The 12,801-nt window shown below is 48.6% G+C and overlaps 1 protein-coding gene across 1 annotated transcript in view; it reads right to left on the bottom strand.

Annotated features, from left to right (window-relative positions):
- The window catches only part of PARP1 (poly(ADP-ribose) polymerase 1), a 29,294-nt gene extending 19,320 nt beyond the window's left edge, over positions 1-9,974 (bottom strand). Inside the window, exons 1-4 of the mRNA XM_035321411.1 lie at positions 9,782-9,974; positions 7,135-7,297; positions 6,122-6,240; positions 4,846-5,060 (exon numbers count right to left, since the gene is read on the bottom strand). Coding sequence (XP_035177302.1) covers positions 4,846-5,060; positions 6,122-6,240; positions 7,135-7,297; positions 9,782-9,901 — 617 coding nt within the window. The 5' untranslated portion in view covers positions 9,902-9,974. The remainder of the gene's footprint in view (positions 1-4,845; positions 5,061-6,121; positions 6,241-7,134; positions 7,298-9,781) is intronic.
- Between the last annotated feature and the right edge of the window lie 2,827 nt (positions 9,975-12,801).

Below are 12,801 nucleotides of genomic sequence, written 5' to 3'. Positions count from 1 at the left end.
TTCCACGGGATAACTGTGATCTGGCAGAAGAGCACATAAAATACTACAACACTGAGAGCTTCAGGCATACACAGCCACACCTGTATTAGTTACTCCAAAGGCATAGATAAAACTTACTGTGTATACTTATATCTCTCCACGTCTAAGGAAAGGTAGCAATGAAGGTTAAAAGACAGGACTATAGTGTCTTTCAGCTGAATCAACAGCTTCATTTTTCAGCTAAGACAGTGCATATTGAAAATATAATATTTTAATAACACACCGGGAAACTTGATACTTCCCACCTAGTTCCTCTTCAGCTTGGAATTAAGTCTGATCTCTGAAATCAGACAGGAGGAGGTTTCCACCTGTAGAGTACTCCCAGGCTGACAGCGGTTTTATGATGTACCTACTACCATGCAGTTTTGTGTGCTAAAATATACTGTTATTAGCCAGGCCCTTAGAGCTGCACAGGGAGAAGTTATAGAGAACTGTGCTCAAGAAAGACAAGGAAGCCAAATGAAAGCCTGGGGATTTTGGCAGACTTCCAAAGAACAAGAGACCTCAGAGGAAGATCATTTATGCTTCCAGACTCCTGTCATCCCCTTGGTCTGCATGGCTTCAAAAAACATCACTATCAATAAATAATCTCAGTGCGTGTTCTTATTGTGAGGAAATACAGTTAAGTTTTATCCCATTTGAGGCAGGATGGCCCTGGCACTTGAGGCACAATATGAGCACAACTTGGACACCTTGCACTTCATTTTGACAGCTGCTATCCTTTAGAAACACCAGCCAGGAATCCTTTTAAGTATGCATATTCTAACTTTATAAGCTGTGGCTGATGGTTAAGTTAAAGTTAACATTCTTGGTTGCCCTCCACAATTTTTAACACTTCATCTTCTAGTGCTTTGCTATCGTTAAGATAAACTTGGTACAACAGCTTATTAGCTATAAAGCTGCAGGAGGATGCTGAAAGGTACTCTCCCTCAGGATTTTTCTAGGAAAAGTATCCTGGGCCTAAAATTGGGCCAAGTTCTCATTTTATTTGCAGTAGCTACCATAGTCCTTTGTTAGCACCTCTGACCAAATTACAACTCAGATCGTTCTGCAATCTTTAAGATGCTGGGTTTGCAGAAGATCTCATCTCCCAGCTGTCCCCTCGCAAGGTCCAATTGGTCAGAGCCTGGGCTGTGCTGCAAGGTTTTACTAACCCAGGGGACACACAATGGCTACACCAGGCTATATGCATTTGCTTGCATTTTGCAAGAAAAGGTCCACATTCTTTCTTAAATCACTTAAGTAGGAACCAGCGTGGCAAGAACAGATACGGCACAAGCACAGCTGTGCCTTCAAAGGTCTCCAGACGACACAAGTCCCCTCCTTGGCTGCAGCCCCCACAAGGAGCAAGCCCAGAGCATTAACTGAATCAGAAGTACACAGCATAATCGGGGAAAAACACATCAGCTTGAGCACAAAGCACCCGGCTGTACCTTCCCAAGCCAGAGGGCTTAATCATGCAAGTATTTAGGATGGGTGCCCAAGTGCTGTGTATCTGCAGTCTCTCTCCCTTGGCAGGCTGAGAGTCAGGCTGCTTTCAGCAAGCCAAGACTCATGGCTGTGTAGTAACTTGTCTCTGAAAAGAGGAAAGCCAGGACTCAAACCCCTGGAAGGCAATCACCCTACCCTGCTGAGATGCCCTGGGACCAAGGGAAAGCATCCAAATCCCAGCAGGAACTTGCACTTTTGGCAGCTTCTCAGAGTTAAGGGGACAGCGGGTTGCTTTCCCTGTACAGAGCAGTTGCCATACCTGATCCAGCCACTCAAACTGCAGAATGAGAAGGATCATCTGGATTGCAGAGGCATAAAGCTGCAGGCTTCCCACCTTCTCTTTTGTCCCTGGCTATGCTGAAGACTTCAAGTAAACACTGATCATTATTTTATAGTTTGAAGAAAGGATTGGCAAAGCTGAATTCACCTCCTATCTGCCCAGAATTGCAAGATTTAGAACAACTGACAGAACAGATCCTCATTGACACAGAAGCCATCAGCCATCCTTGGGACCAAATACAACGTGCTGCTAGCAGCAGCCAGGTGCTACTGTGTACACCCTTTCTCCTGCTGGGGAAGGGACGGTCTAGGCACTCAACACGTATGGTCCAACAGCTTGTTCGGAAGGACTGGTACTTAGCATCCAACACAGAACACTTCTCACCTCCCTGGTACATACAGAAACACAAGGTCTACCCGAACTTTCAAGAGGATGAAGAGGAAGGCACACTCTAGCCTGGCCTTTCCTTGCCATCTACTCTGTTTTTCACGTTCTCCTTACAATGAAAACAAAGAGGTAAGGACAGTCAGAGCACCCCTGGATAAAGCAAGCAGCTGATGCAGGGAGGAGCTGGTACCCCCTTCCTTTCTCTCGGTGAAGCACTTGCAGACTGTTGCTGACCTGAGCACTTACCCTCTACCTCAATCTGCAGTTAATTAGGTGCTACCTGATGGCACCTCCAGAATGACACTTTGTTCCTGTCCTGAGCGGCAATTCTACTCAAGCAAGCAGAGCAGAAAGCATTGCAGAAATAATGCAGATAGCATTAAAGATCAAAGGAAGAGGGCAAAAAAACACGCTACCAAAGAAGCACAGTGAAAGGGACCAGGCAAGCTGCTACTGCATGTACACCAGTACATGAGTGCACCTTCTGCAGAGAAGCCACTGCGAAGGACACGAGACCCTCCTTCCCCAAACCTGCAAAATGCTGGCACTCAGGCATGACAGCCTGCAGCCCAGTGGAGGGTCACCATGTCTCACCCAGCGCCGATCAAGAAAAGCCACCAGGATTCTTGCAGGAAGCTCTCCTATTTTTTCTCCCAGAGAGGGAAGAGATTTTCCCCATCCTATTCTCAGTGTCACTCACCTGCAAGAGATGTCACACCACCACCCTTTTAGAAAGGGCTGATGGAACAGCCCAAGTTGGAGCTTCTCTGCAGAGCATGGGCTAGACATGCAGAAGCAGCACATGAATTTGGGTATGTCATATCTGAATTGCTTACAACACCTGACTCACGATGTAATTTGGATGCAGCACAGGTAGAGATAACTTTGAAGTTCATTTTCAGAATTTCACCTTATAGCAGATGCTCTAACGTTGTTTCTACAAGAAGATGCAATTTCTGTCATTAACTTCTGTTATCTGACTGCTGACTAAACACACGAGATGAATGATGGGAGGTAACTGCGTCTCATTCAAGCTTCTGGGCTGTTTCTTTTTTGTAGGGTTTGCTTCTTCAGAACTTGTCTGCTTTTTGGCAGTTACCAGGTAGGAAGCACACCCACACCTCTCTACCCTATTTATAGTCCCATTCATTCAGTTCATTTGACTGACAGCTACTTTTCCAACTGATTCTTACTACCCTTTGCTGAAGCACACAATCCAAACAGCAGAAGAAAGGTAGTGCAGATTACAAGAGCCAGACAGCATCCTCACCGTTGAGGTGCTTGCTCATGCAGTGCTTAAAGAATAGAAAAGATCAGCTGTTCTGCTGCTCTTCTGGCGTGAGGTCAAGGTTCACATTACCCTACATCACCAGTCTAAGCTTTTTTCCATTGCAATTCTAGGCTCTTATTTACACAGTGACTTGGCAAACCACCCTGTGGCTTATCTTTCCAAAGCCTTAATATTTTTGCAAGTATGTGAAAACACTGTACTTCTACTTATAGCCTGCAACACACGCCGAGGGAAACTGCTTCTGTGAAAAGCTAAGTTGGCAGGGAGTCACAGACAGCTCGTCTCAGCCTGAAAGGCCACAGGGCTCATGGAGGAGCACCCATTTGCATGGTGCTGCAGGATCCTCCCTGTGGCACCTGCATCACTGCTGAATGCTTCTGGAGCAACTGCTTGCCAACCAAGAATAAGGCATGGAAGTTGAATGGCATCTTCTTAAGAACACACAGATCAGTTTACGCAAGCTCCACTGTTACCTATAAACAAACCGATAAAGGCTCTGGATCGTGCCCAGCCACCTACTTACAGGACCAAAACCAAAAAAGACCACACAGATTTGACTTGACTGCAACTTTTCAGAACCTGGTGTCAGTCTCACTGGGCAGTTTCACAGTGAATCCTTATAAAAGTAGAGCTGAATTCAGTCTATAAAGTACATAGAAAAGCCCAACGTCTTACAAAGACGTCATTTTTCCTGTTTGTAGAACCCAGCAATACCTTTTGTTTCCTCCTTCACGGGAAAAAAAAAAAAAAAGCCTTCACTAACAGAAAAAGATTGACCAAAGCTAGCAGGCCACCCTGAAGGGCTTCTCTGTTAATACAACTTCCATCAAGAGCCTCCATTCAAAATTTCAGTGCCAGGCAATACAATTTCAGTTGTACCATTAGATTTTGCAAACAAAAACATCCAAGTGTGAACACTACTACACAGCCAACAAGCAATGTTATCAGACTCAGCATCTGTCACAGATCAGCAGCACATAGATAAGATATCCAATCAATTGTCTAGCAAGTGGTTAGATCAGAGAAGCCATCACTGATAACAGCATCACACAAGGAGGTGCAGAGCCCAGTATTCATTTGTATTAAGTACACATTTTAGGGCCAAAAGCCCCGCATCAGTTCTACAAGTCACAGCTGCTGGTCTCTACGTTTCCCTCAAGGCAGTCACAAGGGCAAGTGGACTACAGACTCCCAGGGATGGGGAATTGGTCTGTTGTCATTTACCTAATGCCACACTAGTACCACATCCTCCTACAGCTGCTCTTCTTTTAACAGAGACACAAAAGTGACATAATACATCCATCACAGATGTACGTGAAGGCAAGCAACAGCACAAATTGTTGCATCCCACACATACCCTTCACTCTTGGTAGCCGGGAGCTGCTTCTTCAGAGTTTCTTTATCTTCAGCTTTCAGGATGCCAAAGCCAAGGAGCTGGGCGGCCCCATATGCTGGGAGGAAACCCAGCTCTGCTCGGCGGCTCACAAAGCAGTCTGGGTGATACCAGTTATCGATCATTCCCAGCTGTGGTTTTTCAGGATGTACCATCTTCTTGGAAATCCGAATCTGTCCCTAGTGCAGATTAAAGAGAGAAAGCAACTGTTAGGCTGCTCTGGAAAGAGCAGGGCATTAGTAAGCTCATTACAAACATGATGCTTCCTAAACACCTGCAAAATGGTAATGGTTCCTTCACCAATGCCTGCAGCTATCGCTCAAGCCCTTCCGTGAAGTCACTTCACTTCCACTAATACTCTTTCTAGGTTGGAAAAAAACATCCTTTTAAGTAATTTTCTGTTCAAAAAACATTCAAAACCGGTAATCATGTAGTCTTTACTCCTTCAACTCCCTGACTGCCAGTTAACTTCAACAAGTAAAGATCACATCACCAAACCCCTGCAGGCAACTCTGAATAATTAGTTTACATTCTTAGCAGTCTGACATCAGTGCTAGTACTACCTAATCCCCTCTAACTGCAAATTACCTGTCAGATGCCCAAAAAGCAGTCATTGTGTGTACTTTTAGACTACAATACTTCATGCTCCAATACGGAAATGTCTACACTCCAGCCACCGATGTTCCTGCAGATAGAGGTCTATCAGCACTGGTGTTTGACCCTCATCAACTTTACCAAATTGGGAGGTCTATTCACACCTGTCAGAAGCTCACAGCTTCCTTTCACCAACTGCCTTTAAAAGCAGAGCAATGAGACATGCTGAAATATAGGGCAGCATCATTAATTAGTTGCATCACCGTTTTTGTCTGCTTCAGGAGCCAATACAGATGCTCTGCACACAAACAAAGAAGGAGGAGGAGGCTTACACCTTTGCAGTGCTTCAACAGGCAAGAAAAGACACCTGTCTCTTCCTACCAAAAATACTGGCAAACAGTGTTCCAGCCTGCTAAAAAGCCCAAGCAGAAGGAAGCATTGACAGGTCTAAAGCCCAGGCTCCAATGCTTGAAAGATGCCTTTGTTGTATGCTGTCCAGGACACAGCTGCTTCTCAGGCACAAAAACGCAGCTCGAAGTGCTTTCTGTACGCAAAACGGACAGGAAGCAATTATAAAAGCCACTGCTAGAATTGGGACTGGTGGGAGAAAAAACAAACAGGAGAGAACTAAAGAAAGTCTTCTTACTTTTTCTATTTTCTGTTCACAGCCTTTGCAAGTACTCCTGTTAGACTTCGCATATTCTGCAGCAAAGTCATTTAGGCTCTTCTCAGCCTTGCCACCTCCTTCCTGGTCCCCTCCTTTTCCTGGAGAACAAAGGCAAACACAGAGCTCAGCTTTCAATGTGATCCTCCCCCACTTTTACAAAAAATCTCCTCTATGCCAGATTGTTAGCAGTCTGCATTAATAAACCTCTGCAGTCCAGCAGTTCATCTACCAAGAATCTGCATTCAGAGCAAGATAAGCAGTCCATGCTCAAAAGCACTGCTGAAATAGGAATATTTCTTTAATCCACTGAGTAGCAATTGTACAGTATTGCACCTTTGCAAGTCTTTAAAGAAATCACTAAGCAAGCACAGAGCTGACACCTTTTACCCCTCTCCTGAAAGTAGTGTAAAATGAGGTCTTACTAAAGACTGACTGTAACAAGAGTCACAAACATCTCTGCTTCAAAACAGAACTCTTCTCAAAACAGTTGTGTTCTATGTGCAAAGTTTTTTTTTTTTTTTTTTTTAATCACATTTCAACAGGCAGACAGCAACCTAAAACTGCTCAGCATCCTTGGTTTACAGAGTGACTTGGGGTGTTTGGTCTGGTCCTTACTTAGACCCTTCTCACTCGCTCCGACTCAGTTTGTTGTGTAACAATTTCATAGCGCTACCATAACCACACGTTGTGGTGAAGATACCATCACTACAGCATATGACAAGAACGTTCATTAAGACTGAAGAACTGAAAACAAAATGCAATAGTCTTAAAAACAAGAAATATTTGGCAACATGTCTGCCAACTGCCTTGGCTTTTTTTTTCCCCCCTCCTTTAAGAACAGTCATACTGCCAGCATCCTAGCCATGGAGCGCAGCGGCACCACAGAAATTCTTCCAACATCTCCTGCTAAGAGGGATGTGGCAATCAAATAACCATAATAATAGCTTGAGAAGAGAGAACGGTTCCAGCTAAGCCTCCAAACTTCTACATACCTCCTCCAGGGCCTCCAGTTTCAATGGCTTTCTTGATTTTCTCCTGATCTTCCCACCGAAGCTCAGGAAAACCATCAATGTCCGTGTGGGACACAATCCGAGCCCGCTTCCAGAAGCAGCTGTAGTGGTGCCAGTGAGGGACTTTGCCATCAAACATGGGCGACTAGGAAAAAAGCACATTAGGCTAAGACGAAGCAACTCAGAACTAAGGCAGGGAGTGGAGGGAGATAAAATAAGAATATCTGGGTAAATGTAATTTATTTATTTTAAAATTAGCACCTAGACACGATTTAGGAAAAGCCTAAGAAGAAAATGTAGTATGATAGACAAGCTGCCAACAGAGAGATCCCAAAGGGCGCAGATATGGAAGGAACAATGAAATCATCACTGAGCTCCTTGGCCCATCCATATTTCTCAAGACAAAAAGGCTACAGCCTCCATGTGGCTATACCAACCCTAGCAGACAGGGAGAGATTTCTTCTCAGTCCTTCTGCAGTGATGAGCAGAGCAAAACAGAGGTTGTTGAAAAAGCAACACAAGAAACAACACTTGACTTATCAGCTACAACTTCTTCTGAGAGTCTCGTAGCAGAAGAGGCCGCTGGCCTCACTCTGTAAGACCACCAAGCAAAGCAGGACACACAGTCCCTTTGAGGACCATTTCCCAAGCAAACTGGCTCGTGACCTGAAGAAATTCCTAAGTGGGCTGCAGGAGGCAGAGGCAAAACTTTAAGGGGACGCCAGAACCCAAAATCCTGCACCAGGACAGAACCATAACCAAAGTCTCCCCCGAAGAGCAGCTCTGGAGCTCTCTCTCCAGCCTCATCACGGGAGCTTTGTTATGACTCAGACATATTAGGTACCAACCTGTCACCGTTCCAGTTACCCATCAGACCAAATAACTGTGCAGCGGTTTGGCTCTGAGCAACGCGCACAAACACCTGCCGCACTAACACCGCTCAGCGTGGTGTTATTATTATTACTGACCTAGGACAGCATTCTACATACCACTCGGCAACTCAAGGGATGGCTCTGAGCTGAAAAAATGATCAAAGGGTTTCATGCACGAGCAGTAAGGAGGCAGAAAGGGCTTCAAAGATGAGAGCCCCAGTGACAACCCAACCATCAAGCAGAATAATAAAAGGACATTCCTATTTCTAGCCACGCTCTTCCCACAATCAGATTATATGGTTATCCTTGTGGCACCACAGCCACACAGCTGCCACACTGGGGTTGCTCTCAACATGCTCTCAGACACACCTCTGACACTCAGAGGCTCCTGAGCTATGGGCTCATGTTTGGCGTTTTCCTGGAGAACTGCTCATGGCTCTGTCCCTAACACAAAGGCTTTAGGGGCACCAGCCACTAGGGTGCACAGAAGGGGGCAGATCTCCTTTGCCACTTGTAGTCGCACACCCAAAGCATGACGCCCCTCCGTGTGGGCAATGCAACCTCCAGGCAAGCTAGACTTAGGTTTATACAATTTCTCCCAGCACACCTCTCTATAAACCATAGTTTCCTCAATAGAATAAGGAAAAGGAGAAACCAATTTTTTTTTCTGGCTGCACACGTAGCTAACAAACTGCCGAGTTCCAGGTGGAAGCAAAAGTCAAAGTCATAATGGTGCCGGAAAGCCTGCGTGCCCACACCATGCCAAACACTCGAAATCACACTTCCAGCCAGAGTTCTTCAGATAGGTACCCAAAAGAAAAGATGCAGTAAAAAAGGCACCAAGTCGGCGACTTGCCCCGGGTCTCCCTTTAATTTCTTCTGCACCATCTGCAGAAAACCTCAGCACGCTTCACGCGGCTGCTCACAGGGGATTTCCCCGAGAGAGGAGAAGGGGCCCCAGGGCACTGGTGAAATCTGGGCCTGAGCTTGGGAGTAATGCTCAGCAGCAAGGTACAAAAAATATATATATATATATTTATTTTTTTTAAAAAAAAAGAGAGAGACAAGAGAGCCTTTCACGGAAAGGATCGAGCAAATTGAAGAGTTCTGAGAAAAAAAAAAAAAAAAAATTGCAAGTGGATTGCAAGCATCTGGCACAAGACCGGTAGCTTTAGGGAGGTGGCTGGCTGAAAAGGAGCGGCTCCATGAGGGATGCCGCAGATCCATCTGCCACCTTCCAGCCACCCACCAGGAGATCGCTCAGTAAACCTAACCCTACCCAAACACCCCCCCCCCCCCGCCCAGCTCAGCACCCAGCGCTAAGGCACGCTGCAGCCTGAGGCCCCGCGCTGAGGACGCGCGACCTGCCTCAGGGCAGGTCAAGCTGCTGGGGACGCGCAGGAACGGGAGGAACGTGGGGGAACGGGAGCAAGGCGGCAGGAGCACGGGTGAGAGAGGAGAACAGAGACAACCGGGGGCAGACAAATAAAGGGAAGCGGAAACCCACGCAGCAGCGCAGCCGCCGGGTCAGACATCCTTCCAGGGCAATAAGCCTCTGAGGCGAAGGCGGGTTCCCCTGCGGGAAGCAGCCCCCGGCCCTTCCCGCCCCCTCCCGGGGCGCAGCGGGCAGCGCCGCGTTCCCCGCCCTGCCCCTTGCGGGGCCTCAGCCCCCCGGGGCGCCGTGCCCGGGCTCTGGCCCCCGTTCCCCGCCGCTCCGCCCTCAGCGCCGGGCCGGGCCGGGCCGGGCCGCGCGGTACCTGCACCATGAGGGCGAGGCGCAGCGAGTCCTTGGCGATGCTCTCGCCGCACTTCTTGCAGGAGGCGCGGCCGCTCTTGGCGTACTCGGCCCGGTACGGCTTCTCCGACGGCTCCGCCATCGCCGCCGCCGCCGCCTCCCGCTGCCTCCCGCCTCCCGCCGCCGCCGCCGCCGAGCTGCCCCTCCCCGCGCGAGGCCGCACGAGCCGAGCGCCGAGCGGCGCCCCGAAGCCGTTGCCCGGCCGGATCCGCCGCTCGGCCGTCGGCGCGGCGCGCCTGGCAGCGCCTCGAACGTTCCGCCTCGGTGTGTGTGGGGAGGGGGCGGGGAGGCGCGGGCACGTGGCGGCGGGAGCGCGGGCTGCGCGCAGGGAGCGCGGCGCGGCCCCGCCCCTCTGCGCTGGGGGGCGGGCGGCGCTGACAGGACCCGGGCCGGGCCCGGCGGCGCTGGGTGCGAGGCAGGCCCCGGGCCCCGCTCGGAGTTACGCACGCACCCTCCTCGTCTCGTCCCGTCCGCCCGGCGGGTCGCCAGGCGTTTGCTGTGGGCGCAGTCAGGGTTTCTCTGTGAGCCTGCGGGCAGCGGCGCGCCAGGGTGAGAGGAGGGCCCTGCCACAAACGCACCGCTGCAGGCCGAGGGAACGAGGGAAGAACCCGCTGTAACGCACTAGGTGGTGCTGCGGGACCGCGGTCGGGTCCGGGCGCTCAGCACAGCGCCGCACGGGCACCGCGCGGGGCCTCGCTGCTTCCCTCAGGCGTCCCCGAGGCAGGCAGCGGGCAGGCAGCGGCCGCTCACCGCACGGAGTCTCACGCTGAAGAGGGAAGACCCAGGAGATGCGATCAGCAGGCAGAGGCGGTGCCTCCGCATGCCACCCAGCACATCTCCAGGGTCTCTGTCCAGCTGGCAGCGAAGCGAGGAGTTGCACGCACCCGTTCCAGCAAATGCACCGCTCCATCGGTTTTCATAAAAGCAAACTCCGCACACACAAAGCTCCCAAGTCAGGGCAGTGGGGTGATTAACCCGGGCCCTGTCTCTCCCAGTGCGCAAGCAAGCAGTGCTTGCTCTCCCAGACGTCTCCCAGCCTCCCGAGATTTGTGGCTCAGGGATTTCCTGCATGCTGGCTCCCTGGGGGAATTGTTCTTCCATGAGTTTGTCCAGCTCCTCTGAACATACTCTTCTGTTTATACAGCATTTATTTACAGAGTACCAGAAAAGGAGATAGAGCTTCTTGTTAGTGTTTCTCCTGCCGGGGCCGTTTTCACTCCTAAGGCAAGGCAGCGCTTTCTAAATAATAAAGTGCTGCTACACAACCTACATCCTAGAGACCAGCAGGGGATCTGCAAAATATCATGAAGTGGCCCACAGAACCATACGCAGACGTTCACAGGCATGTAAACATGAAACCTTAAAAAAAATGTCAGTAACAAATGGCTGTTCAAAGTTTAGCCTTCTGTTGTTGTTGTGAAGGCAAGCCACTAAATAAACACTATACAAAATGGGTTTTAGTGGATTTTCTTTTTAAAAGGGGGTAGGTGGTTCTTTAGTAACGAGTTCAAATGCAGTGCTTGAAAGGATCAGGTTAGCAGTTCTGTGTATTTTACCTTATTTTGAGAATTGGTGCGCTGGAGTTTGTAGTTATAACCAGTGTAAGTCTTTCTGAAACAGGAATGTCTACACAAAGAATTACACCGTTATTATTCTAACTTTATTAAAACATAAGTTCCTCTGTAGACAAAGTGTCATCCTGATTTGTGGTGTTGTATTTGCCAGGTCCTGTTAGTCCCTGCTATAAATCTAATGGTCTCAGATGGCTTGCCTTTGTCACATCTTTGTTTCTCAAGTGCGACACGTGGACCATAACACGTCCCCCTTCACCTCTCACATGCCAGCAAGGGACTAGTGAGTTAGTGCTCACACAGGGCCCTCAGTAACACAAACAGCACCAAAGATACTAGGTTTTGTTGCAAACCAGAGGATGCTCTGGTGGCAGCTGTGAGATGCAGTGCCTGCAAGGCCAGTTTCCTAGGCAACCATCCATTTAAGTAAATCTGGTATTTTAGAAGCCCCAGTATTTGGCTGCTGGGTTTTACAAGAAGCTGCAGCAACAGCAGTTAGGGTAGGATTTTTATGTTTCCACATATCTAACAATGTTCCTGTGTCAGTGGACTGCCAACTTTTGGGATCCTGCTAGATGATGAGTGCCATGGGGACACGCAAGACCAATGCTTTGTTTTTCCTTTCCGTTACCAGAGCAGGAATTGTGAGCTAGAGAAGGTTTGGAGAAGACAGAACCAGACCCTTTGGAAAGGTGTAAACTAGGAGGATAAAAGGCAATGGACACAATCTGGAACAGAAAATTTTGACTTTGATATCAGGAAAAAAAAGTTCCTTGTGAGTGTGATAAAGAACTGGACCAGGTGCGCAAGGAGGCTGTGGGATCTGCATCCTTGGAGATACTCAGAACTCACCTGGACAAGGCAGCCTGGCGTTGGTGGGCTCAATTCAGGCAGAAGCCTGCAGTGGTGCTTCTACATCTGCCCCAGCCTGTGGCTCTGTTATGAAGCCTATTAGCAACACAGGAAAAACAAAGTAATCATTTCCACATTTTCCTGAAGGAGCAGTGATTCTTGTGTTCCTGGTGGAGAACCAATGGAGTAACACGGCATTTAACATCACAGCCAAGGAGAAAGAGTCATAAGCTATATACAAGGGCATAAAGCAGAGGGGCAAATCCTGCCAGTAGCTGAGCACATGCATCAACCTTAACAGAATTTGAGGCTGTTCACCATCTTGTAAGATCATATTTTAAGAAAGGGAACCAGTGCGAGATCCTTTTCACACTAAAGTATGTGTAAAAATGCCCATCAAGTTCAGTGAACACAAGCATGATGCCTCAGTTTCCAAGCTCAGAATGTACATTGTGTTGGAGGCTGATAAAGTGCAAAGTACTTCACATGTCCATTTTTGTAGCTAAAAATAGAAAGCACACCCAGAAAGGTGACATGGCTGCATCCTGAAGGGAGTCTG

The sequence above is a fragment of the Oxyura jamaicensis genome, chromosome 3 (genome assembly GCF_011077185.1).
Source record: "Oxyura jamaicensis isolate SHBP4307 breed ruddy duck chromosome 3, BPBGC_Ojam_1.0, whole genome shotgun sequence".
Classification (NCBI taxonomy): Eukaryota; Metazoa; Chordata; class Aves; order Anseriformes; family Anatidae; genus Oxyura; species Oxyura jamaicensis.
This window is presented reverse-complemented; position numbering and strand designations above follow the sequence as displayed.